This window comes from Doryrhamphus excisus, chromosome 3 (genome assembly GCF_030265055.1).
Source record: "Doryrhamphus excisus isolate RoL2022-K1 chromosome 3, RoL_Dexc_1.0, whole genome shotgun sequence".
Lineage (NCBI taxonomy): Eukaryota > Metazoa > Chordata > Actinopteri > Syngnathiformes > Syngnathidae > Doryrhamphus > Doryrhamphus excisus.
In genome coordinates this window covers 13,623,271-13,651,229 of record NC_080468.1, presented here as the reverse complement: position 1 = coordinate 13,651,229, position 27,959 = coordinate 13,623,271, and the positions used below count along the sequence as shown (strand labels likewise).

The 27,959-nt window shown below is 39.5% G+C and overlaps 3 protein-coding genes across 7 annotated transcripts; 1 reads left to right on the top strand and 2 right to left on the bottom strand.

Moving 5' to 3' along the window:
- Positions 1 to 7: 7 nt before the first annotated feature.
- On the bottom strand, positions 8 to 3,385 carry si:rp71-1g18.1 (uncharacterized protein LOC559922 homolog). 2 transcript variants are annotated; one of them, XM_058066327.1, is made up of 4 exons: positions 2,795 to 3,385; positions 2,526 to 2,596; positions 2,353 to 2,419; positions 8 to 1,203 (listed from the first exon to the last, which is right to left on the bottom strand). In XM_058066327.1, the coding sequence occupies exons 1-4, from the start codon at positions 3,045 to 3,047 to the stop codon at positions 341 to 343; spliced, it is 1,254 nt and encodes a 417-aa protein (XP_057922310.1). In that variant the 5' UTR covers positions 3,048 to 3,385; the 3' UTR covers positions 8 to 340. The 2 variants fall into 2 exon arrangements, with proteins under 2 accessions (XP_057922310.1, XP_057922311.1); XM_058066328.1 differs by having other exon boundaries at positions 11 to 1,203; positions 2,353 to 2,416; positions 2,795 to 3,380.
- LOC131125123 (crystallin J1A-like) lies at positions 2,586 to 27,959 on the top strand. 4 transcript variants are annotated; one of them, XM_058066332.1, is made up of 10 exons: positions 2,586 to 2,606; positions 23,208 to 23,274; positions 23,541 to 23,717; positions 24,425 to 24,523; positions 24,590 to 24,682; positions 24,747 to 24,903; positions 26,084 to 26,199; positions 26,341 to 26,418; positions 27,271 to 27,410; positions 27,483 to 27,959. In XM_058066332.1, the coding sequence occupies exons 2-10, from the start codon at positions 23,208 to 23,210 to the stop codon at positions 27,576 to 27,578; spliced, it is 1,023 nt and encodes a 340-aa protein (XP_057922315.1). In that variant the 5' UTR covers positions 2,586 to 2,606; the 3' UTR covers positions 27,579 to 27,959. The 4 variants fall into 4 exon arrangements, with proteins under 4 accessions (XP_057922315.1, XP_057922312.1, XP_057922313.1 ...); XM_058066329.1 differs by lacking the exon at positions 2,586 to 2,606 and adding an exon at positions 22,836 to 22,927 and having other exon boundaries at positions 27,483 to 27,955; XM_058066330.1 differs by lacking the exon at positions 2,586 to 2,606 and adding an exon at positions 22,851 to 22,917 and having other exon boundaries at positions 27,483 to 27,958.
- casq1a (calsequestrin 1a) lies at positions 5,920 to 18,645 on the bottom strand. The gene is made up of 11 exons (XM_058066326.1): positions 18,272 to 18,645; positions 12,790 to 12,883; positions 12,011 to 12,111; positions 11,764 to 11,875; positions 11,498 to 11,571; positions 9,618 to 9,748; positions 9,499 to 9,544; positions 9,364 to 9,418; positions 9,195 to 9,295; positions 6,977 to 7,051; positions 5,920 to 6,906 (listed from the first exon to the last, which is right to left on the bottom strand). The coding sequence occupies exons 1-11, from the start codon at positions 18,506 to 18,508 to the stop codon at positions 6,634 to 6,636; spliced, it is 1,299 nt and encodes a 432-aa protein (XP_057922309.1). The 5' UTR covers positions 18,509 to 18,645; the 3' UTR covers positions 5,920 to 6,633.

The window sequence follows — 27,959 nt, the reverse complement described above, 5'->3', positions numbered from 1 at the left end:
TTGAAAAACATGACCAGTTCCACTTTATACAAAAGTATTTATTTATAACAAAGCCATCATCCTTAACATGAAATCACTGGCATCTTACAAAAGTGTCTTATCAAAATCAGTAGTACTAATACTAAACTTCTAGTATGGAGAAAAAAATACTTTAAACACTGTCTCTTTTAAGTACAAAAACATGAGTAAACAAGTATACCATCTAAACCAACTACCATCATATTGTCTTCATCTATTGTCTTCTCTATTACTTGAGGGTCGGCTTGAGTGGAGACCTAACAGTGTTGGCAGTCTGAGGTAGCGAATGACGTGATCTGCCGCCGCCGCCGACGAGTCGCCGCTACAATCCAGCGATGGTCCTGAAGGACGGAACGAAGAGTCCGCACGAGGTGAGGTTGTGTTTCTCCAGGTTCCTCATCATCCTGAACATCTTCCCGCACATGTTGCACTGGAACGGCTTCTCCCCCGTGTGGAAGCGCAGGTGCGCTTTCAGATTATCTCGGAGTCGGAAGCTTTTCTCGCAGTGCGTGCACTTGTGCGGCTTCTCCCCCGTGTGGAACCTGAGATGTCGACGGAGGTTCCTCCTGAGCGCAAATGTCTTGGAGCACTTGGTGCACGCGTACGGCTTTTCGCCTGTGTGGAAGCGTTCGTGTCGGCGAAGAATCTTACGGCGCTTGAAGGTCTTGCGGCAGACGTCGCAGGCGTAGCCGTCGCGAGAGCGGGCCACCACTTTCTGGAGCCGCCAGACGCCGTTGCCACACGGCGTGAAGCAACAAAGGCGGTGTCCCGTGTGGACGCCTTGGTGGCGACGGAGATCTTTCGGGAGAGGCCATGTCTTTTTACTGCTGGCGCCGTTCTCCTGAATATTGACCTCCGTTTTGGTCGCCGTAAGCATGTTAACCAGCTTCACCGCACACTCGCTCTTTAGCTTCTGGTCGGGAGAGGAGACTTTCAGCTTCATCTGGAGGAGGTGGTGGTTCTTCTTTGGTGACATGATCCGTGGACCACCATTGCAACTGTCGGACGGGCCCACACCTGATCGCTGAGGGTGGGCTTCAATGTTCGCTTCTTGCTGAGGTGCTGGAGCGTCGGGTTTCAGGAGGGCAGAACAGACAAACTTTCTATCTTCCCAGGTTTCATCACTCAGGTCATTCTGAACCACAAGATGTTTCTGCTTTGGTGGAGAGCTTTGGGTAGGTCCACCTGTGAAGACAAAAAGGGAAGTGAATGCTTTCAATCATCTTGTCTGACCCAGTGATTCCTATACTAAGTCATAGCACATGAGAAAAATCATATTTAACAACAAAAAAATGGCTCGGGATACGCAGGTTAATTATGTCTTCTATGTCTTCTGCCATCTAGTGGACAAACATGGAATTGTGTTCACAGTAGCTGGCATCAAAATACATTCATTCATTTTCTACTGCTTTTCCTCAAGAGGGTCGTGGGGGGAGGGTGCTGGAGCCTATCCCAGGTGTCTTCTGAGGGCGAGAGGTGGGGTACACCCTGGACTGGTGGCCAGCCAATCACAGGGCACATATAGACAAACAACCATTCACACTCACATTCATACCTATAGACAATTTGGAGTCGCTAATTAACTTAGCATGTTTTTTTGGAATGTGGGAGGAAACCGGAGTACCCGGAGAAAACCCACGCATGCACGGGGGAGAACATGCAAACTCCACACAGAGATGGCCGAGGGTGGAATTGAACTCGGGTCTCCTAGCTGTGAGGTCTAGGTGGCAAATGTGTAAAGGTGCAAATATACCAGTGTACAGTGACAGTTAAGATGCCGTCACTGCCAACAGCACTAAATTCATCACACAGCAACTTAACACCCAAAAGGTGTACCTGATACAAAGCTGATACCAGACTGGTGGCCAGCCAATCACAGGGCACATATAGACAGACAACCATTCACACTCACATTCATTCCTATGGACAATTTGGAGTCACTAATTAACCTAGCATGTTTTTGGAATGTGGGAGGAAACCGGAGTACCCGGAGAAAACCCACGCATGCACGGGGAGAACATGCAAACTCCACACAGAGATGGCCGAGGGTGGAATTGAACACTCGTCTCCTAGCTGTGAGGTCTGTGCGCTAACCACTCAACCGCCGTGCCGCCATAATGTTAATGAATGAGCGCAAATGTGACCATAGGGGTGTTATTTCATGTCTAGAGGGCTCTAAGTAATATTGAAACCTGTATTTAGTTCATAAACATGGTTTCAACTATATAAAAATGTTTTATTATATCAATAAGAAATACTCATTATGACAGTCTGGCGTGGAAGGGATTATTCCTGATAAATGTTGACTGTTTGCGTGGATCTTAAATCATTTACCGTTCAAAGTTGAATCGAGTTGCAGCTCACAATCCGTTTCAAGGACGCTCAACTCTGCTGTAGTCTGCTTAAAACGAAAAAAAAACCCGGAAGTGTAACAACAGTATATATCAAAAATATAATTAACTCCCACTCTGCGTGGGAGTTAGAATCCTAGAACTCTACCGACTGACCTTCGGATTGTTTGCTGCAGAAAGAACACGACACTCCAACTCTTTCCGGCACTGTGGGGAACAATCACCATCTGTAAAAAAGTAAGAAAACTCTAAACTGGGGCTCTGCAAGTGTGAAAATACAAAAAGTACACGCAATAACTGCAAGTATTATTAGTGCATGCAAATATATAAAACATCTACATTTTCCCCCGGCGGCTGTCTTTGCAGGCTATCCGTGCACCAAACAGGAAGTAGTAGTGTTTATTATAAACAAATGAATAGCATACTTAGAGACTCGATATCTCGGTCCGCCTGCACGCCGATGCTGCGGGTTTTCTGCCCAGAAGATAAACTACACTCCAGCTTTCCACCTCTTTTGCGGTTCTCATCGCGGTCCGAGTCCGGTTCCGGTTCAGCAACAGCAGCCGAGGCTCTGTATCTGCTCTCGAATAGTTTAGTCAACTCCACCGCGGCGACTTTAACAAGAGCACCCAGCACAGACTCCACTTGTTCGTGGATATTCACCACGTCCGCTGACATTTTGTCTTTGTTTCCCCACTTGAATGAAAAACGATAAAAGAATAATTCACGAAAGGTTTGTTTAAAAAGATATCAACAACCACATGGCTCGAGCGAGTAATGGGCGTAACGAGTGGAAGCGACGCAGTAAGCAAACGATCCGGCTTTTTGAGACAACTCTTTTTGTGCTTTATGTGTCGACACAAAATTGGAGGGAGGGGTTACATATACATCTCAGGGATGATGTCCGGAGACCGGTGCAACATAATTTGAGAAAGTCGTGTTTTGGAATGGCAACAAAAATTAATGATTAATTATGGAGCCGAGAAAAGAAAAATCATGACTCCCTTATAAGAACCGAAAGTCCCATCACTATTGAGCGCATGCGTACTTCGTAGCGTCAGTTTAAACGTTGACAGGAAATGGCGTAGACGCTTTTCCGCCTGGTTCCTTTTATTTTCAAAGCATTCTCTCATTTTAATTTTAATAATGCCGGATTATCACGAGTCATAGATATAATACCATGAGAATTTAAACTATAATGTTAATGTAACTGTTATCACGAGTTACAAATTAGTTTTTACGTCGCTTTTAGTCGCCACCACTGAGTCAGATTGTGAACAAATAGACGTGTATGAATCAGATATTCATTTTTTCATTCATTTATTATTTATTATCATTTATAGTCATTTCGTCACTTGATTCTTGTAAATTAGAAACTTTCTTCTCCTAAGTTTACAACTATTTTCTTGGAAATATACAACTTTATGCTCATAAATTTACGACTTTATTGATGAAATATCAGATTTTATTTTGAATTTCATATAATTAGGCTTAAATTCAGTGTTGACTGCATTGGTTTTGTATTTAGCCTCTTTTAAAGTGCATCCATGGTCATTCCAACCAAAGGACTCCTCCCACAGTGTCTGGATGTCATTTCAGACCACAAAACAGTGAAACCCGTCTTATTTGGGGCGTTCATCTACCACCATTTAACATTTTTTCCTCGTAAATTTCTTCCTTTTTTGTCATTTATTTAACATCTTTTTGTCGTAAATTTCTTCCTTTTTTCCTCATAGATTTAACATTTTTCCTCGTAATTTTTTTCCTTTTTTCTCATAGATTTAACATTTTTTCCTCGTAAATTTCTTCCTTTTTTGTCATAGATTTAACATCTTTTCGTCGTAAATTTCTTCCTTTTTTCCTCATAGATTTAACATTTTTTCCTCGTAAATTTCTTCCTTTTTTTCCTCATAGATTTAACATTTTTTCCTCGTAAATTTCTTCCTTTTTTTCTCATAGATTTAAAATTTTTTCCTTGTAAATTTCTTCCTTTTTTTCTCATAGATTTAAAATTTTTCAAAATTTCGTACTTTTTTTCCTCATAGATTTACAACTTTTTTTCTCGTAAATTTAAAACTTTTTTCTTGTAAATATACACCTTTATACTCCTAAATGTATGACTTTACTCTCAAAATCTTAGATTTGTTTTTCTAATATGTCGCTCCGCAGTTTAAAATGTACAAGAATAAAGTTGTGCGTAAATTTATTATTGTAAATGTAGATTTTTTTTCTTGTAAATGTATAACTTTATTCTCAAATAAGTTGTTAATTTATTTTCAAATTAACAACTTTTTGTCTTGTACATTTACGACTTTATGCTTTATTGTAAATGTAGATTTTTTTTTCTTGTAAATCTATAACTTTATTCTCCTAAATTTACCATTTTATTTTTGTAATACTATGAGTTTTTTTCCCTTGTAATAATAATATTTACGCTTTTAACCTTTATTCTTGTAAATTTTCATTTTTTATATTATATTATATTATATTATATTATATTATATTATATTATATTATATTATATTATATTATATTATATTATATTATATTATATTATATTATATTATATTATATTATATTATATTATATTATATTATATTATATTATATTATATTATATTATAGTCCTTTTATCCAACATTTTTTTCATTTTTTTATAATTTTTTTCTCGTAATATATTACTTTTTTCTTGTAAATGTACAACTTTTTTTCCTCTGAATATTACAATGTTTTTCTTGCAAATTAACAACTTTTTGTCTTGTACATTTTTTACTTTATGCTCATAAATTTCTGACTTTATTTTCAAAATCTCAGCTATTTTTGTGTAATATGTAATATCTTATTTGGGGCCTTCCTTTACCTCGGAGGATAAATATGTCGATCCATCCCCTCAGACCATAGCTGTCCTATCTAGTCCTTATCTAATACAACCAAGGACATGGATTAAAATGAGAATACTCTTAAACACAATAGTGGCTGTTTCTGTCCAAGCTGTCCTTTATTTAAGACTTCACAGTACGTAATCTCTCTTGTTACAAAAATAAAAGATGGCTATCCTCCTACGCTGTGGCGGTAGAGAACGTCCATTTGATGTGCAGAGTCACAGTGACTTGACAGAGGCAGCTGGTGAAACTTCAACACACGTCGGTGGAAAAAAAAAAGCGGCTAGCACCTTTTAGATTGGACTGTTGTTATTTTTTTTGTTGCACCAATAAACACCAATCGTATCAAAAGCGCTAGCAAGCAAGTGCAAGGATTTGACTTGACTTGTTTGTTTTGATTGTGTGGACTTGGGGATATATATGGGCGGGGTGGTCAAAGAAATCGGAGAATATGATGAAGAGATGTTACAGCGGAACCCGTTTATGTTGACGCCTAACTGACATAAACATAAGATGGCTGATTTGTTGCTATTTTTCTGTTATTTCAATTTAAACTCACATCTACCGGAGCTGCTACGCTAATTTATTTTATATGTGTTGACTACGACGGACAATAAAGTTTTATTTCGGAGGCTGACACCCCCCCCCCTTCCCCCCAACCTCCATAACATTCAAGTGGGTGTAGTTCAAGTGTTGGTAGTCGCTATGGTAAAAATCACCTCTGAAAATGCTAAAAATGTTGGTATAATTGTGTTAGCATGTGGTAACATGATAACATTAGCATGCTAACAACCAGCACAAAAGACCCAAGTGTTTGGATAAGTGACTACCTCTGAAAATGCTAAAAATGTTGGTATAATTATGTTAGCATGTGGTAACATGATAATATTAGCATGCTAACAGTCAGCATAAAAGACCTAAGTGTATAAGTGCTTACCCCTGAAAATGCTAAAAATGTTGGTATAATTATGTTAGCATGTGGTAACATGATCATATTAGCATGCTAACAGGCCAGCATATTGTGAAGCTGGCTTTACGCTGAGCAGGAAGTCACTTAGTGCTGAATGCTGTGTAGGTTTGTCGCAACGTTGACAAAAACTACAACCCATGTCAACATAAACAGACTTATTTTTTTAAGACATTTTACATCAACAGATGATGGCGGTCGATTTAAGCGGGCATTTTTTTTAGCAGACCGGGACTTGAAGAGTTGGTCGACATAAGCGTGTTGTCGACATAAGCGTGTTGTCGACATAAGCGTGTTGTCGACATAAGTGTGTTGTCGACATAAGCGGGTTCCACTGTATCTATGATCGAAATGAGGATGATGTTGATCTTGATGATACCAGTTGAAACTGCATTGGTCAGATTGATATTAATTCATTAATAATCATCATCGTCGTCATCGTCGTCGTCATCATCGTCGTCGTCATCGTCATCATCGTCGTCGTCATCATCGTCGTCGTCATCATCATCGTCGTCATCATCGTCGTCGTCATCGTCCTCGTTGTCATCATCATCGTCGTCATCGTCATCGTCATCGTCGTCATCGTCGGGATCGATTTCCCCGGACAAAACATCCTCAATCCAGTCCTCCACTTCATCGGCAGACGGCATGTCATCGCCATCGTCCATGTCCATCCAAACGCTGTCTGCCTGCCGCCACGAGAAACCCCCGCGTCAGTACCGCACGTAAGCTTTGACACGTCTGCTAGGACTAACTTACATCATCAGCTTCCACGACACCGATCTGCGGGGAGGACAGGTCGATTCCAAAAGTCTTCTCCCAGTGAGGCACCAGCTGCAAGGACGGGAAGGAATCATGGAATGGTCATTCATCCTTTTATCACCGTATCACAAAACTGGGCTGACGTTGGGTGAAAGACTGGATTGGCCAAGTGAACTACGACACTACCAATAACTGAAACGAATGCGGAAAAGAAAATCATAATCTATTATGTATAGGTTTCACTTTTGCGTCTCATAGCGCGTTACTGTGGTGCCTTCAAAGTCCAAATCTTAACGCTTGATGAAAAACATTACAAACTAGTTCATCCATATTGTGAATTACATCGGAAATATGAAATCCTACATTGATTTTACCTACATATTTAGATTCTTTGACCATGAAAACACGCATGCTAACGTTAGCATGCCAACACGTTAGCATGCCAACACGTTCCATAATAGCCCTAAGTGTTTGTATAAGTGACTACATCTGAAAATTAAAAAAATGTTGGTATAATTATGTTAGCATGTAGTAACCTGAAAATGTTAGCATGCCAACACGTTAGCATGCCAACACGTTCCATAATAGCCCTAAGTGTTTGTATAAGTGACTACCTCTGAAAATTCGAAAAAAAAATGTTGGTATAATTATGTTAGCATGTGGTAACACGATAACATTAGCATGCTAACAGCAAGCATAAAAGACCTAAGTGTATAAAAGCCTTCCTCTGAAAATGCTAACAATGTTGGTATTATTATGTTAGCACGTGGTAACATGACAATATTAGCATGCTAACAGTCAGCCTAAAAGACCTACCTCTGAAAGGTCTAATTATGTTAGCATATGGTAACATGATAATATTAGCATGCTAACAGCCAGCATAAAAGACCTAAGTGTTTGGATAAGTGACTACCTCTGAAAATGCTAAAATGTTGGTCTAATTATGTTAGCATGTGGTAAAATGATAACATTAGCATGCTAACAGCCAGCATAAAAGATCTAAGTGTTTGGATAAGTGAGTACCTCTGAAAATGCTAAAAATGTTGGTCTAATTATGTTAGCATGTGGTAACATGATAACATTAGCATGCTAATGCATGCTAACATTAGCATTCCAACACCTACCATGATAGCCCTAAGTGTTTGTATAAGTGACTACCTCTGAAAATTAAAAAAATGTTGGTATAATTATGTTAGCATGTGGTAACATGATAACATTAGCATGCTAACAGCCAGCATAAAAGACCTACCTCTGAAAATGCTAAAAATGTTGGTCTAATTATGTTAGCATGTGGTAACATGATAATATTAGCATGCTAACAGCCAGCATAAAAGACCTACCTCTGAAAATGCTAAAAATGTTGGTATAATTATGTTAGCATGTGGTAACATAATAACTTTAGCATGCTAGCAGCCAGCATAAAAGACCAAAGTGTTTTTACAAGTGACTACTTCTGAAAATTCAAAAAATGTTGGTATAATTGTGTTAGCATGTCGTAACATGATAACATTAGCATGCTAACAGCCAGCATAAAAGACCTAAGTGTATAAGTGCTTACCTCTGAAAATGCTAAAAAATGTTGGTATAATTATATTAGCATGTGGTAACATGATATTAGCATGCTAACAGCCAACATAAAAGACCCTAAATGTCCAAGTGCCTACCTCTGAAAATGCTAAAAATGTTGGTATAATTATGTTAGCATGTGGTAACATGATGTTAGCATGCTAACAGCCAGCATAAAAGACCCTAAGTGTACAAGTGCCTACCTCTGAAAATGCTAAAAATGTTGGTATAATTATGTTAGCATGTGGTAACATGATATTAGCATGCTCACAGCCAGCATAAAAGAGCTTAAGTGTTTGGATAAGTGACTACCTCTGAAAATGCTAAAAATGTAGCCATTTTTGGAGAACAAGGCAACAAAAGAATATCACCCAGAATGTCATTTTCATGTACATAAAAGGCTGAAACCTGCCGTTTTAACCTGAAAACATGTGAATGGAGGATAAAGATATTATCCTTGAACATGTGAAAGGATCATCTCCTATGAAATGGACAGTGATAACAACATAAGCGTCGTTGGATGTCCTCAGTCCTCAGTAAACCCGTCTTTCACTCCTTGAAACAAACCGACCATCGGGATACAAGTCAAGAGTTCACCGTCCTTCATGTGGGAAAAGCTGGAAAATGGAAAACAGGAAATGATTCCTACCAGTGGGAAGTCATCGGGATCAATCCAGACAATACTGAGGTGAGGGTGGTCTGTGTTGTCTTCTGCAACTTGCTTCAGGATCTCCAAGAACTCATAGCCATCTATGGAAAGGGGAAAACCGTGTTGAGGCCGTTTTGTTCGTTAGTACTTATTTTTGACGTTCACGTACCGGGATCAGCCTCCTCAGCAAAAGCGATGATGTGTTCACCGTCAACATGATCCTCCTTGGGAAAGAACGCACCCAATCAGTACGGTTTTTGGAAAAAACTAAGCGAAAAAAATAATCGGCCTTTTGTGTTCCTACCCAGATCTCATACATGTTGTGGGGTTGCAGCTTCCTCAGAGTTGGCCTTGAACAGCACACGGAAATAACACGTTACGCTCGGCGTTCCCGCAAGGATCCATTTCCACAATTCGACTCACCTGTCGTTATCTTCGATGAATTTCACCAGCTCATCCTCGGTGTAGGGTTTTCCTGGGATGACGACGGGATCATCCATGAAGGGTTCGTAGAAGTCAACCTCATTAAGCTTCAGCTCCAGAGCCTTGGCAACCTGTTGGTGACAGTGAACGCACCAAAAGAGACCAAAACCACAGTATCAGAAAGTATCACAGTATCATTGACTTGCCAAGCGATAGCCTCAAAGCGTTCAGGATTTGGAGAGTATCTGTAAAGAGGAGCGGCTGGAGGAGTACCTTTGACCTCTTATTTCACCGTAAGATTCAGACGTATATATGGCATACATTTAATTCCAGATCCCAGACATTTTTCAAAAGCCGTCCCTCTCTGTATCGGCCATTTTTGATGATTTTGATTGATCTTTCAAGGCGCATAGATTGCGTAACCTCCTTCGTGCAACATGGCGAGATGCCATGTTAACTCCACACAGAGATGACCGAGGGTGGAATTGAACTCGGGTCTCGTAGCTGTGAGGTCTGCGCGCTAACCACTCGACCGCCGTGCAACCCCTAACACATAACACATTCCCAGTATACCTTGCGGGTTATAAATGAGCATAGAATAGTATAGTTTTGCATTTATATTAGTGTGTGAGCATCTATTTTGATACCGTCCGTGCGGTGGACTCAGCATCATTAGGGTAAAGCTAACCTGTGTCACGACGGTCTGATCCCAGCTCAAGTTCCCCATTCGTGGGTGAACAGCCCAACCCTTGGTGAGCTCTGCTTTGTAATAATCGCAAAAATAGTCGCAAAAATAGTCGCAAAAATAGTCGCAAAAATAGTCGCAAAAATATTGTTTTATACAGTTTAATATTCATTTATAACCCACAAGGTATGCTGGGAAGTTACCCAGCATACCTCGCAAAAATAATCGCAAAAATATTGTTTTATACAGTTTAATATTCATTTATAACCCGCGAAGCTCTGCTTCACAATATTCGCAAAACTAATTGCAAAATTAATTGCAAAACTAATTGCAAAACTAATTGCAAAAATAATCGCAAAAATAATCGCAACAATAGTTGCAAAAATATTGTTTTATACAGTTTAATATTCATTTATAACCCACAAGGTATGCTGGGAAGTTACCCAGCATACCTTGCGGGTTATAAATGAGCATAGAATAGTATAGATTTGCATTTATATTAGTGTGTGAGCGTCTATTTTGATACCGTCCGAAATCGCAAAAATAATCGCAAAAATGATTGCAAAAATAATCGCAAAAATAATCGCAAAAATAATCGCAAAATAATCGCAAAAATAATCGCAAAAATAGTTGCAAGAATAGTTGCAAAAATAGTTGCAAAAATAGTTGCAAAAATATTGTTTTATACAGTTTAATATTCATTTATAACCCACAAGGTGTGCTGGGAAGTTACCCAGCATACCTTGCGGGTTATAAAAGAGCATAGAATAGTATAGATTTGCATTTATATTAGTGTGTGAGCGTCTATTTTGATACCGTCCGAAATCGCAAAAATAATCGCAAAATCGCAAAAATAACCGCAAAAATAACCGCAAAAATAACCGCAAAAATAACCGCAAAAATAACCGCAAAAATAACCGCAAAAATAACCGCAAAAATAACCGCAAAAATAATCAAAATAATTGCAAAAAAAATCTAAATAATCACAAAAATAATCGCAAAAATAATCGCAAATATAATCACAAAAATATTGTTTTATATTCATTTATAACCCGCAAGGTATGCTGGGAAGTTACCCAGCATGCCTTGTAGGTTATAAAATAGTTTAAAATATTATTGTTGTTTGTTTTTTCTCCAGTTGGGGGTAGTCTCATAGATCTATAGTCATGGTTACATCATAATCATAATTACCCACCTTAGGATTGAAGGTTGCAAAGAACCTCATGTGAGGGTGGAACTCTTCAGCGGCGTCAGCAAAAGCCACGAAATCTGAAACGAGACATGGCGCCATCAAAGGCACGAAGGGCATCGACAACGCGTGATCGATGGCTATCACGACGAGAATGCAAGCTGAGCCTGATCTTGGGTTTGTTATGAATGAAAACAAGGCATGTCAATCACTGATCCTAAAGCTGCAAAGCACAGTGTAGGTTTTCATGCCATCACAGTACAGAGTCTTACGTTCTGACTTGTGACTCTTAAAGTAGCCCACCAATTTGATGTCCTCTTCGATTTTCTCAAAGCCTTTCAGTTCCCTACTGTTGTCAAGAATTTCCACCGGGTCTTCAAGAAGCTGTGGAGGAAAAAGACACGGAGTAGGAGAAGAGAGACAAGAAGAAACGAGAGTAAGAGGCCGCCATCTTGGAAAGATGCCATCAAGTCAAGTCAAACTGAGGGCTATTAACTGTGAGATTATATCCTCACGAACATCATAGATGAACTCCACAAGCGTGTCCGCCGCAAGCTCTCCGTCGTACTCGATGACCTCATCTTCTGTGAAGATGTAGAGGCTGTCGGACTCTTCGAGGCCTAGGAGATCCGAGAAGCAGGTCAGCTGTTTTTGTTTTATGGACATAGTCATAGACAAGTCATTCATTCATTCATTTTCTGCTGCTTGTCCTCACGATGGTCGTGGTGGGTGCTGGAGCCTATCCCAGCTGGGGGTACACCATGGACTGGTGGCCAGCCAATCGCAGGGCACATATAGACAAACAACCATTCACACTCACATTCATACCTATGGACAATTTGGAGTCACTAATTAACCGAGCATGTTTTTGGAATGTGGGAGGAAACCGGAGTACCCGGAGAAAACCCACGCATGCACGGGGAGAACATGCAAACTCCACACAGAGATGGCCGAGGGTGGAATTGAACTCGGGTCTCCTAGCTGTGAGGTCTAGGTGGCAAATGTGTAAATGTGCAACAGTGTACAGTAACCGTTATGATGTCGTCACTACCAACAGCACTAAATTCATCACACAGCAACTTAACACCCAAAAGGTGTACCTGATACAAGCCTGATACCAGACTGGTGGCCAGCCAATCACAGGGCACATATAGACAAACAACCATTCACACTCACATTCATACCTATGGACAATTTGGAGTCGCTAATTAACCTAGCATGTTTTTGGAATGTGGGAGGAAACCGGATTACCCGGAGAAAACCCACACCATAGACAAGTCATCTCAAGTAGGATTTACCTAATTTCTTAGCTAGAGCTTTGTCAAGTTTCGCATCAATGAGTCCGACTCCGATGTCCTCATCGTCAAACTCCTCCAGGACCTGGGCTGCAAGCTGGAACATAAACACACAACTCAAAATGTCAGCATCATTCGTGATTAGTAACAAGAATCGTTGCTTTTGTTCACTCAAGTTTTTATGAGTCAATTGTATCGGGTACTCAATGCGCACATGTGCAACACGTTACACTGAAACTTGAGTCTTTGTTCAGCACCTCTGAGTCACTCAAGTCTTAATCTTCATCTGCAAGTCAGGAAAACTGGAGTCTTTGTTGAGCACCCGTGAGTCAGTGAAAGTCGAGTCTTTGTTGAGCACCTCCGAGTTAACAAACTTGAGTCTCCAATGAGTGAATTGTTTGTTTTGTCGACTAGAGGTCTTATGAGTCACTCACCGAAGTGTATCGGGTACTCAGTTCACTCGAGTCACATGAGTAACCAGTTGCACTGGTGAGTCAGTGAAACTCGAGTGTTTGTTGAGCACCCGTGAGTCAGTGAAACCCGAGTCTTCCTGGAGTCAGAGAAACTTGGGTCGTCATCAAGCACCCACAAGTCAGTGAAACTCGAGTCTGTGCGGGGTACTCGTGAGTCAGTGAAACTCGAGTCTTTGTTCAGCACCCACGAGTTCGCGAACTCAAGTCTTGAGTGAATTGTTCATTTTGTCAACTCGAGTTCTTATGAGTCACTCACCAAAGTGTATTGGGTACTCAATTTACTCGAGTCACATGGGTAACCAGTTACACTTGTGAGTCAGTGAAACTTGAGTCTTTGTTGAGCACCCGTGACTCAGTCAAACTCAAGTCTTCCTGGAATCAGAGAAACTTGGGTTGTCTCGAGTCTTTGTTGAGCACCCACAAGTCAGTGAAACTCAAGTCTGTGCGGGGTACTCGTGAGTCAGTGACACCCGAGTCTCCGTTTAGCACCCGCAAGTTAGCGAACTCGAGGCTTCATTGAGTGAATTGTTTGTTTTGTCGACTCGAGTTCTTCTAGTTCAAGTTTTTATGAGTCACTCACCGAAGTGTATCGGGTACTCAATTCACTCGAGTCACATGGGTAACCAGTTACACTGTTGAATCAGTGAAACTTGAGTCTTTGTTGAGCACCCGTTAGTCAGTGAAACTTGAGTCTTTGTTGAGCACCCGTGAGTCAGTGAAACTCGAGTCTTTGCGGAGTCAGACAAATTTGGGTTGTCATCAAGCACCCACAAGTCAGTGAAACTCGAGTCTGTGTGGGGTAGTCGTGAGTCAGTGAAACTCGAGTCTTTGTTCAGCACCCGCGAGTTACCGAACTCGAGTCTTCATTGAGTGAATTGTTCGTTTTGTCGACTCGAGTTCTTATGAGTCACTCACCGAAGTGTATCGGGTACTCAATTCACTCGAGTCACATCACTTCACATGGGTAACCAGTTACACCGTGGGTCAGTGAAGCTCGTGTCTTTGTTTGAGCACCCGTGCGTCAGTGAAACTCAAGTCTTTGTTGAGCACCTGTGAGTTAGTGAACTCGAGTCTTCATTAAGTGAATTGTTCGTTTTTTCGACTCGAGTTCTTATGAGTCACTCACCAAAGTGTATCGGGTACTCAATTTACTCGAGTCACATGGGTAAACAGTTACAACGTGAGTCAGTGAATTTGTCAAGCATACATATGTCAGGGTAATTCATGACTTTGTCCAGCACCTGTGAGTCAATGAATCGTTCGTTTTGTCGAGTCTGTGATGCAGATTTGCTGTTCAGCTCCTTCTTGTGCAAGTTCCAAAATTTGGACAAAATATGTCAAACTAAGCAAGAACAGAACTGAAAAAATATCATTAATCATTAATCATTAATCCGATACTGATATCGATATCGATAGTTGGATCGCCCCCCCCCTTATTTCCCACACTGTTTTCATGTGCTTCTTTTCGACAAGACTTGTCTGACCTCCTTATTTCATGACCATAAAAGCCTTCTTATCAGCTGCGCTGCTTATGCACTTTCTAAATCCGTATGAAACTTGAACCTCATGACTGACAGTCACGTCCACCAATGGGAGCGCCGCATTCCCAGAGGAAACGGATGAGCGGTTGCCCCACTTTGTTTGGCTGCACACGTGTCCGGGATGTAAACACGTGGCCCGGTTTTTAAAAATGAAATCAGTTTAAACGTCGTCTCCTGTACCAAATACAGGATGCGATTTCATTACCTGAGGTTTATTTTTAACTTGGCAACATTAAAAAAAAAGGGATGATGATGACATCCCGTCATCCCGATGACATTGAATGCTCCTCGGATGACGCGGTTTGATACCACGAAGTCCAAAGAGGAAGTGAATACACATCTATATTGGTGGAAATTTATACTTGGCGTTCTTATTAACACACAATTTATGATCGTTGACATGAATAGTGACCGCCATAGCTTCAATAGGCGAAATAAAAAAAAAAATTTTCTCAACGTTTATCAAACCAAACGTCTTCAACCTTTACTTTTATCAGTTCTTACTAATAAATAAAAGCCATCACACGTGAATATAAATACATTAATACTGAGAAATACAAGCCTTCTGTGGGGTGCTGGGCCCGCCACAGAAGCAGCTCGGGATTAATATAGCCTCCGAGCCGCCACCGGCTCCAGGGACTATTTTGGTGAGTTGGCAGTGATGTTCCGGTGCTCGGAGATCCGCTGACAAGTACAGTACTGCAAGTGTCAATCACAGCCCGGAGCTGAGCCTGCACAACCGGAGCCAGAACCTCTTGTGGCCCCGAGACTGAGCCCAGACGGCCCGTAAATGATTTACAATAATGCTATTTTTGTGCCGTATATAATTATTTACTGGTGTAAATATTGCACAAAATGCATGCAGTGTATTTTATGTGCATGACAGGTGCAGGATTTTCAAAATAAAATACAACCCTACTTAGCTAATACTTCACATATATGTGATAAATGATGACGTCACGCTTCGCCATGAGGAATGTGCGGCGTGTGCTGTTGACAGACAGGTCCGAGGTATGGCACATATACCCAAGGAGGTGCGTCAGTGCACGCATACGCCGAGTTGAAACTGCACACGCCCATGCCTGGCCCAACGGCACCATATCTTAAGTCCTTACAGCTCAGCTCTCTGTCTTCAGGTGGATAACACACCACTGGCTGGTGACACATGTTGAAGACCTCACCTGTCAGCGTTCTCCGGAAAGCTATTTTCCACCTCGCTATGTCATTTTCCGACATAACTCAGTTAAAGTTAAGTTAACTGAGTTATGAGTTAAGTTACTGAGTTAAGTTAGAGTCAATATTAAGGCAAAGTTTTCTTATGTATGTGATCTCTTAACTTTAAGCACAATTCCTAAGTCAGCTTATGTTAATTGACAAGTTATTTTCCACCTCGCTATGTCATTTTCCGACATAACTCAATTTAAGTCAGTTTTAAGGCAAAGTTTACTTAAGTATGTGATCTGTTAACTTTACGCACAATTCCCAAAACTAAGCTTATGTTAAGGGACAAGCTATTTTCCACCTCGCTATGTCATTTTCCGACGTAACTCAGTTAAAGTTAAGTTAACTGAGCTTAACTTTAACTCAGTTAAAGTTAAGTTAACTGAGCTTAACTTTAACTCAGTTAAAGTTAAGTTAACTGAGTTATGAGTTACGTTACTGAGTTAAGTTAAAGTCAATATTAGCTTATGTTAATTGACGAGTTATTTTCCACCTCGCTATGTCATTTTCCGACGTAACTCAGTTAAAGTTAAGTTAACTGAGTCAACTGAGCTTAACTTTAACTCAGTTAACTCAGTTAAAGTTAAGTTAACTGAGTCAACTGAGCTTAACTTTAACTCCGTTAACTCAGTTAAAGTTAAGTTAACTGAGTTATGAGTTAAGTTACTGAGTTAAGTTAAAGTTAATATTAGCTTATGTTAATTGACGAGCTATTTTCCACCTCGCTATGTCATTTTCCGACGTAACTCAGTTAAAGTTAAGTTAACTGAGCTTAACTTTAACCCAGTTAAAGTTAAGTTGACTGAGTTATGAGTTAAGTTACTGAGTTAAGTTAAAGTCAATATTCGCTTATGTTAATTGACGAGCTATGTTCCTCCTTGCTATGTCATTTTCCAACATAACTCAGTTAAAGTTAAGTTAACTGAGCTTAACTTTAACTCAGTTAAAGTTAAGTTAACTGAGTTATGAGTTAAGTTACTGAGTTAAGCTAAAGTCAATATTCGCTTATGTTAATTGACGAGCTATTTTCCACCTCGCTATGTCATTTTCCGACATAACTCAGTTGAAGTTAAGTTATCTGAGCTTAACTTTAACTCAGTTAACTCAGTTAAAGTTAAGTTAACTGAGTTATGAGTTAAGTTACTGAGTTAAGTTAAAGTTAATATTAGCTTATGTTAATTGACAAGCTATTTTCCACCTCGCTATGTCATTTTCCGATGTAACTCAGTTAAAGTTAAGTTAACTGAGTTATGAGTTAAGTTACTGAGTTAAGTTAAAGTCAATATTAGCTTATGTTAATTGACAAGCTATTTTCCACCTGGCTATGTCATTTTCCGACATAACTCAGTTAAAGTTAACTGAGCTTTACTTAACTTAACTCAGTTAAAGTTAACTTAACTGAGTTATGAGTAAAATTACTGAGTTAAGTTAAAGTCAATATTAAGGCAAAGTTTTCTTATGTATGGGATCTCTTAACTTAACGCACAATTCCTAACTCAGCTTATGTTAAGGGACAAGCTATTTTCCACCTCTCTATGTCATTTTCCAACATAACTCAGTTAAAGTTAAGTTAACTGAGCTTAACTTCAACTCAGTTAAAGTTAAATTAACTGAGTTATGAGTTAAGTTACTGAGTTGAGTTAAAGTCAATATTAGGGTAACGTTTTCTTATGTATGGGATCTCTTAACTTTACACACAATTCCTAACTTAGCTTATGTTAAGGGACAAGTTATTTTCCACCTCGCTATGTCATTTTCTGACATAACTCAGTTAAAGTCAGTATTAAGTCAAAGTTTTCTTATGTATGGGATCTGTTAACTTTACGCACAGTTCCCAAAACTCAGCTTATGTTAAGCGACAAGTTATTTTCCAGCCCGCTAAGCCATTTTCCGACACAACTCAGTTAAAATCAGTATTAAGGCAAAGTTTACTTATGTATGGGATCTGTTAACTTTACGCACAATTGCTAACTTAGCTTATGTTAAGGGACAAGTTATTTTCCACCTGGCTATGTCATTTTCTCAGATAACTCCATGAAATTCAATATTAAGACAATATTTTCTGATGTGGGCGCCGTTCTCGTCACTTTACCCACAATTCCCAGCTCGGCTTAACTCAGCGGACAAGCTATTTTTCACCTGGCTATACAATATTACCAAGGTAATTCCATGAATGTCAGTATTAACCAAATATTTTCTTATATAGATGCCGTTTTCTTGACTTTACCCATAATTCCCAACTGGGCTTACCTCAAGGGACAACTCCTCTATCTCAAACTGTCTCTGGGCGACGCGGGTGGATCCGGGATGGTCATGGTAGTACACCACCATGACGTCATACTTCTTCATCACAGACTTATAGTTCTTGACGTGGAGGTCGTGGACTCTGTCCTTGCCGTCATACTCGGGGAAGTCCAAGCTGTCTTTACCCCAGGAGATCCCCGCAAAGGACAACAAAACGGCCACGAGCACCCAGGTCCACTTCATGGCTCCTCTTTTGAGTCAATTGGGTAAAAAAAAAAAAGTCGACAAAATCGTACTCAACTAAGACTTTGGTGTTTAAGTACGAGGAGGCCCTTCCGATCCGCGTCACCCAGAAGAGAGCAAGACCAACTCCTACATCCACCTTATTAAAAAGCCCACACGGGTGACTGGTATTGGGGCACGGGGGGCGTATGAGGGGCTGAGCTAAGTTGGTGCGCGTGCGTGTCTATGTGGGGAAAGATGAGGCGAGGGGGGGGGTCCGAGCCATCGCTGGGGAGACGGCTTTGTGTGTAGGTGTGTGTTTCAGACATGTGCTACTGTACTCATGTTATCATGCTAACACCTAGCATGATAGTGCTATGTGTTCATATCAGTGTCTACCCATATAAATGGCTAAAAATGAAATTATGTTAATATTAGCATGCTAGAAATGCTAACATTATAAAGTTAGTATGTTAAAACTTAGCATGATAGTGCTACATGTTCATATAAGTGTCTACCCATGTAAACGGCTAAAAATTAAATTATGTTAATATTAGCATGCTAAAAATGCTAACAGTATAATGTTAGTATGCTAACACCTAGTATGATAGTGCTACGTGTTCATATAAATATCTAGCCATGTCAACAGCGAAAAATGAAATTATGTTAATATTAGCATGCTAGAAATACTAACATTATAATGTTAATATGCTAACACCCAGCATGATAGTGCTACGTTTTTACATAAGTTGTGTGTGTGTGTGTGTGTGTGTGTGTGCAGAAAATGAAAACAACTTAAAGATGTGGTACTTTTACTTTTCCCATATAAAGTGAAGCTGGAAGCTAAAAATAATGGAGGCCTGTGCCGGTGTCTTATTTGCTACAGTTGGCAGCAAAGCCCTAAAACAGGGGGGTGTCCAAATAATACAATAATAAAGTCAAAATATTCTGAGAATAAAGTCAAAACATGATGAGAAAAAAATGTGCTGGAAGAAAGTTGAAATATTTGTAAAAAAAAATGAGAAAAAAACAGCCAAAAAGAAGAATGTAAGGAGAAAAAAAACAAAAATAGTAGTACTAATAATTAGAATGTTTTAATACTTTTTTATCTACATCTATAGGTGTCATTTTGTCAAATGTCATTTTATTAGCATATAATTGAAATATTCAAGAAAAAATATGTTATTTTATAATTTTAAGTCCCAATAACACGAGAAACAAACAAAACTAAATAAAGTTTGGAAAAAATAATATATATATATATATGGATAGGTATCATTTTGTCAAAAAATATGTTATTTTGTTATTTCAAGTCCTAATAACATGAGAAACAAAATGAAGTTTGGAAAAAATATTATATATAAAAATATGGATTAGTGATTTTTTTTCAAATTTAATTTTATTAGCATAGAGTTAAAATATTCAAATATTATTTTATTATTTTAAGTCCTAATAACATGAGAAGCAAACAAAAAAAATAAAGTTTTGGAAAAATATTATATATATTTATATATATATCATTTTATTAGCATAGAGTTAAAATATTCAATAAAAAAAATGTTTTTTTTATTATTTTAAGTCCTAATAACATGAAATAAACAAACAAAACAAAAGAAAATTTTGAAAAAATATTATATCTATAAAAATATAGATTGGTGTCATTTTGTCAAATGTCATTTTATTAGCAAAAAATATGCTATTTTATTATTTTAAGCCCTAATAACATGAGAAGCAAACAAAAAATAAAGTTTGGAAAAAATATTATATATATATATATATATATATATAAATATGGATTGGTTTCATTTTATCAAATGCCATTTTATTAGCATTATTAGAATTGAAATATTCAAGAAAAAATATGGTATTTTATTAAATATTCTGAGAATAAAGTCAAAATATGATGAGAAAAAATGTACTGGAAGAAAGTTGAAATATTTGTAAAAATAAGAAAAAAAACAGCCAAAAAGTAGAATGTAGGGAGAAAAAAAACAATAATAGTAGTACTAATAATTAGAATGTTTTAATATTGTTATTATTAAGTCCTAATAACATGAGAAGCAAACAAAAAAATAAAGTTTGGAAAAAAAACAATTATGGGAATAAAGTCAAAATATTATAGGAAAAAAAGTCATGATATTATGAAAAGAACATTTCTGAAGCTTATTTAAAGGGAAAGCAGCATTTTTTTGTGGCTATGACACGTATCCACACGTGTTGCTTCCCAAAATATCAAAGTGTCCCTTGCGTCCTTTCATTCTTCACTTTGTGGACACCCCTGCTCTAGAACATTTCACCAGGTTACCTCAGGACATGGAGGAGACAAAGTCGGTGCCGTTTGGCCTGAAAACGAGCTTTTCGCCGGGGACCGTGTGCTTATTTTTTCCCCTTGTGCCCTTTTGCAGTGTACGCTCAAGATGATCACCTGTGATATTACTTTACGAATTGAAAGCGAAGAAGAAAACTATAAATAAATGAAGGCATCTGACCCCACCCGTCTTATCCGCGGCGAGATATGCACGCATACAGTATTACAGGAGCGGTCGGGAAGATGCACTCTACATTCTATCCGTGCACCGGCGTGTAACGTGACACGGACAATGTGTGTTGTCGCACGATAATGGAGATTCAAACTAATACGTTGGAACTGTGAACATTTTGCAGTCGTATGAGGCATTAGTACGAGTACGACGTGCTCCAGATACCGCAGCATGGCTACTTTATTACAGCTTCGAATTGACACAGGCAGCTGCTGTTCCACATCCACAGGCTGAGCTTTATGAAGATGTGACACTTCATATGCAGATCAGACACGTGTCATCAGCTGCTTGAACCGATCCGTGACCGGTTCATTAGTCCGCTAAGGCACAGCTAACGACACACTTGACCTTTGGAGAGAAGAAAAAACGTCAAAGGGCCTTTCATGAATTAACATGCAACAAAAGTACTGTATATATAAATGCATGCAACAAACTAGAAAAGCACCCTGGGAGCTCAGATCTTCGCCCAGCCCTGTAGTTCCCCCCGTGTTGTGATTGCTAAAAATGCTAAATAAAATGTTCATATAATTATGTTAGCATGCTAACAACCAGAATGATAGCAATAGGCGTCTGCTTAAGTTCATATTCATGAATATTTCAGAAAATTCTAGTATGCTCGTGTTAGCATGCCAGCAATTCTAACATGCTAATGTTAGCATACTAACATTAGCATGATAATGTCTACTTATGAAAATCGCATCGCTAAAAATGTTACTATGCTCATGTTATCATGCTAACACCTAGCATGATAGTGTTATTGTTCATATAAGTGTCTACCCATGTAAACGGTTATGTACCCCTGAAAATAACAAAAATGCAAGTATGATAATTAGCATGGTAATGCCTAGCATAATAGTGTCTACTCATGCAAATGGATAAAAATGTTACTGTTTATGTTAGCATGGTAGCATTGCTAACACCAAGTATGATAGTTGTAAGCGTTTAGACATTTGTGTTCCTGTTGAAATAGCATAAATGCTAATATGCTAATACTAGCCTGCTAGTAACACTAACATGCTGAAGTTAGCATGCTAACACCTAGCATGGTAGTGGTAAGTGTTCATATAGTATGTGTCTATCAATGAGAATAGAAAAAAATGTAGTACGATAATATTAGCATGCTAGAAATGCTAACATGCTAACATTAGTATGCAGTGCTCTGACAATTTTTTGTGGATTTCTATAGACAAATGCCAAAGATTGTCTCTCACAATGTTACAGAATCCAAATAAAGCTGCATTTTTTGGAAAATTATTGAAAAAAGTAAAAATATTATTGACACAAAAAAGGGTGTCCAAAGTGTGGCCTGGGGGCCAACAACAACAAAGTGGGTGTCAGTAATGTTACTGTAAAGGACTATTAGAACTAAAATACTAATACAATACATTGAAATGATGCAATAAAAGATGTAGTATTCTACACTGGTCACTAGATGTCAGTAATGTTACTGTAATGGTGTTGTAATGTTGGCTATCCACCACCATGGACAGTACAAACCGAACCCTAATTTTCTACAGAGACAAGCAGACTCCTCCCTTGCCTACTAAAACGTCGCCTTTCTGTGTGAAACAAAACAGTGATGTCTAAATTATGGCGCAGAGGGCACCTGTCATAAAATAGTGTGAATTCCTCTAAGAGTCACTCCAATATTATGTTTAACTGACTAAAAGCTAACCTGAAAGCAGTTATCTCGTAGTTAGCAGTTATCTATCAGTTCATAAAAAATAACTTGAAAGACACACAAAAAAATACCATTACAATTAATGCCACTGATATCCTTTGGGGGACGCTAATGAGCTTAGCTGTTACCTACGTCACCAGTATTATAAGTTGAGGAAGTCGCTTGTCTCGGCGAGTTGTACAAGATTGGCATCACGTTCATAAATACTAGTACGTAAAGGTAAGAATTACTAATTTAAGATGAATTATTGTGATTATTGTGTATATATTTTTTATTATTGAACTAAAGGATATGATGTTTAGAACTTAAAAGAATCTCGCTAGCTAGCAATACAACGTCACGAAGCTACAGCTGTGTCGAGATGCCTTAAAAGTGAAAAGTAAGAAATATTGTATCATAATTTCTTTGCATTGAGGCATTCAGTGACTTTTAAACAATTTCAGAGTATTGTAAACATATTGAATATTGTATATATTATGTATATAATGTTGTTACACAGATGGCTGCTGCTGTGGCCAACAGAGCAATAGGAGCCATAGTGGGATCAGCTGTTGCAGATGCAGCAGGTAATAATAATAATAATAACAATCATACCGGATCTACATTTTGTATATTTTGTTTATATGCAACCACTCACACAGATGTCAATCTTTGCCTTGTATTATGTAAACAAGAAACATGCACTACTGATGACAGTAGGTTGAATTTTATATACATAACTATACTGAGTGAACAATATCTTATTATTATAGGTGTACTGTTATTGTAAGAGGCATAAAAATAAGCACTCCAATGCATATTTTTTTCAATAAAACTGGTATTGTCCTTACAGCACAGCCCCTGCACTGGGTCTATGACCTCCAGAAGCTGCAAGGGATCCTGACTCGGCATCCAAATCCGGAGTTCCGCTCAGAGTCTGCAAATCCCTTCTACAGGAGGCAGACCGGCCAACAGAGTTGCTATGGAGACCAAGCGTACGTCCTGTTGGAGTCTCTGTCTGAACGTGGAGGTAGACTTTTACTTTTGGTCATTAGCCACGTTTACATGGACCCAAATATTCCAATTCCATTTGGATTATTTGCTCAAACGGAAAGAATGTAACTTTTGTATACACCTCATTCCGAAAGAAAAGTGCCATTCCGAATGAATATATAATCGGATTCACAGGGGTGGAATATTCCTTTCACCAATCCGATTGAGGTATCTTGTTGTCAGCGCAGAGAAAACCCACGCATGCAAGGGGAGAACATGAAAACTCCACACAGAGATGGCCGAGGGTGGAATTGAACCCTGGTCCTCCTAGCTGTGAGGTCTACGCGCTAACCACTCGACCGCCATGCCGCCGGAAAGTTTGTTTTTGATACAAATTTTAAAAGAACCGAACATTCAAGATCAAAAGCGTAGCAACTGTCCCGACAACCGTGGTAATCACACTCTCGTCCGCCATCTTTGATGAATCACGTGATGTTGTTTACGTTTTACTGCGAATGCCCCATTGACTATTTCGTTTGATTATAGCGGTGCATGTAGACCGGAGATTGGAATATTCCTTTTCCATGTATACACTGTTTTCTGGTACGTCATTCGGAAAGATTCCATTCGGAAAGAGGAAAATCTCATGTAAACGTGGATATTCTCAGCCAATGAAATATCAGTAGGAATACACAGCTCTGCTCGAGATTATTGTTGTCTAATTTATGGAACCCACTCGACCAGGTCTACGTGTCGATGATTTGAAGCAGCGCACATTAAAATTCTTTGGACCCGGATCGGAGTACGACACACCTGCCAATGATCCTTACAGACAAAAAGACGGTAAGAAGATTTTATTAACGTTGGAAGACATCCATGTTAGTTTTTAATGACATTTCATGGTTTCAGGTCCAAAACTTCAGCTGCCCATTGACGGACCGTGGAGACACGGCAGTTTAAAAAACTTCCTGAAGAATGTGGATTCTGGCAAAGAGGAGACAGGTGAACGAGGTTCTAATTACCCAAGGGATGGAAATGACTAACCGAGTTGTTGTATTGCTCACAGGCTGCGAGACTAGTTGTGATATGGATGGGATCGCTAAACTGGCTCCCATTGTGGCTTTTTACGCCGGAAAGCCGGACATGCTTGACAAGGTTGAGCAGGCCATCCGAGTCACTCAAAACAACGACATGTGTGTTGCAGAAACTTTGGCAGCTGCCAGGTAAACATCTCGTTTTGATATGCCTTCATAACGGCGAACATTGGTCTTATACTGCTGTATGTTAGGGTTCTTTATAGCCTGTTACGATCATCGATTAATCAAACGATTAAAAAAAAGACAAGTCGATAATTATTCCGCCCTTGATAAATTCACATGTGAATGCTGGAGCCTATGCCAGCTGTCTTTGCGCGAGAAGCGGGGTACACCCTGGACTAGTGGCCACCCAATCACAGGGCACATATAGACAAACAACCATTCACACTCACATTCATATCTATGGACAATTTGGAGTCGCTAATTAACCTAGCATGTTTTTGGAATGTGGGAGGACACCAGAGTACTCGGAGAAAACTCACACATGCACGGGGAGAACATGCAAACTCCACACAGAGATGGCCGAGAGTGGGATCGAACTCGGGTCTCCTAGCTGTGAGGTCTGCGCACTAACCACTTGGCCGCCGTGCAGCCATGTTAAAATATAACGGTGCCAAATGTGCAAATATACCAATGTACAGTGACAGTTATGATGTCGTCACTACCAACAGCACTAAATTCATCACATAGCAACTTAACACCCAATAGGTGCACCTGATACAAACACGTATCACCTGATACAAACCCGGGACTGGTGGCCAGCCAATCACAGGGCACATATAGACAAACAACCATTCACACTCACATTCATACCTATGGACAATTTGGAGTCGCTAATTAACCTAGCATGTTTTTGGAATGTGGGAGGAAACCGGAGTACCCGGAGAAAACAGGGAGAACATGCAAACTCCACACAGAGATGGCCCGAGAGTGGAATTGTACTCGGGTCTCCTAACTGTGAGGCCAGCGCGCTAACCACTCGACCGCCGTGCAGCCTAGAGCGCTAACAGTGGTTTCTAAATCCGAGTGAGGGATTATTTTGGTGTTAAACAGAATGAATGGGCTGCATGGCGGTCGAGTGGTTAGCACGCAGACCTCACAGCTAGGAGACCAGGGTTCAATCCCATCCTTTTGTCGGCCTTGATAATTCCCTATATTGTCGTAGAGTTTCTCCAATGAAGTGCTGTGTTGAACTTCCAGTGTGTGTGAATGAGTGTGAGATACCATTAAGGAATCACACGACGTGTTAAATAAAAGTAAAGTAAAAGTAAAAAATAAAAGTATATGTTGGGTTATTTTCCCATAGGTTCCTGGAGCATTTCATCATGAACGGTCCTGATCCTAAAGCGCTGGAGGCCGTTGTGGATCAGCTCAATGACCCAAACAGAAAGCAGGCCCAGGATTTGGACAAAGCAGTCATTGGTATGCAACGCCTGCTTCTCCGTGTAACGTCATGGGACACAATCATGGGACTGCATGAGCTTATTTAACTTTTAAAATGCAACCCCCACTGTGAAGATACAACATTACTTTGTAATCCACTTTGATTTTTTTTTTTTTCAGGGCACATTACTCAGGTGAAGGAGAGTTTATCCAAAACTCCTCAGGAGCTCATTCCTGCTGTTTTCTCCAATGCATGAGGTATCAACTAAATTTGAAACATTTATATGCTAGGACTACGTTAAAAAGCCATAGCATATCAGTATGTGGAATCAAACTATGGAATGGATTGAGTAAGACCCTCAAACAATGCACAACGATGAGCCAATTCAAGAAACAATACAAGCAGTTGATGTTTGCTAAATACAAGGATGAAGAGTCTTGAACCAGTCATGATGTGCTATACATATCACTATATTGACACTTATTATGGTACCGTACACCCTGGACTGGTGGCCAGCCAATCACAGGGCACATATAGACAAACAACCATTCACACTCACATTCATACCTATGGACAATTTGGAGTCGCCAATTAACCTAGCATGTTTTTGGAATGTGGGAGGAAACCGGAGTACCCGGACAAAACCCACGCATGCACGGGGAGAACATGCAAACTCCACACAGAGATGGCCGAGGGTGGAATTGAACCCTGGTCTCCTAGCTGTGAGGTCTGCGCGCTATCCACTGGACCGCCGTGCCGCCCCTTAAATTAAATTACATTAAATTACATTAAATTACATTAAATTACATTAAATTACATTAAATTACATTAAATTACATTAAGAAAGCAGGAAGTGAACAAATGTAACAGTTACTGATTGTAAAAGTACCAGATGGAGGGGTAGGATTTAATAAGCTTTGCTTCTTCCTACTCCTTTTGGACATGTGGAACTGTGAACTGATTATGGGATGCATTCAATTGTAATCTGATGCATGTTCAAATGAAATAAAACCTTTACCATTACCAATTTCTTTTGTACATGACTGATGTGTCATTGGCAAATGCCGGTAAATATCAATAAATCTTCATGCTGAACGTCTGCCCATTAGGTGTGCCGGGTGCGTTCCAAGCAGCGCTCCATGGAGTCCTGACAGCCAAGCAGTATGAGCAGGCCATCAGGGACACTATGCGTTGTGGAGGATGCACCTGCAGCAGAAGCTCCTTCATCGGGGCTTGTCTCGGCGCTCAGGTGGCACCACTTGGTTCACTGTTAATATAACGTGTGATTGATTCATACAATATCAATTCCTAATCTTTCCAGGTTGGCCTTGAGGGAATTCCTTCTTCTTGGGCCTCCAGAACCCAGCGTTATGCATCTGTGTTGGAGCACAGCAAGAAGATCACAGAACAGCACTAGTAGTTGTTTCTCAAGGTGGCTGAGTACATTGTGGACATCTGTTGAGCTTTTACAGAGCAGTCAATGAAGCATCCTGTTTAAATTCTCGACAGGGTGTGGATGTTTTTTGCTTTTGTGAACGTTTAGCCGATCGTTCCGGTATGTTTCAGTGATATTTCTCCTTATTTTTACTCAAATTAGAATGTGCATGGATACGATATGGTGGGCACTTGGGTTTATTACTGACCCTTTTCTGGCGCTTATATTGATGGTGCGGAAATGGTAATATTGAAAGCTTCTATTATACTATATATTATACTAAGAAACTGTCCAATAAAGCAGCAACAAGACACCTTTTGCATCGTTTTGACTGACTTTGAGGTTATACTGTGTTTCGGCAAA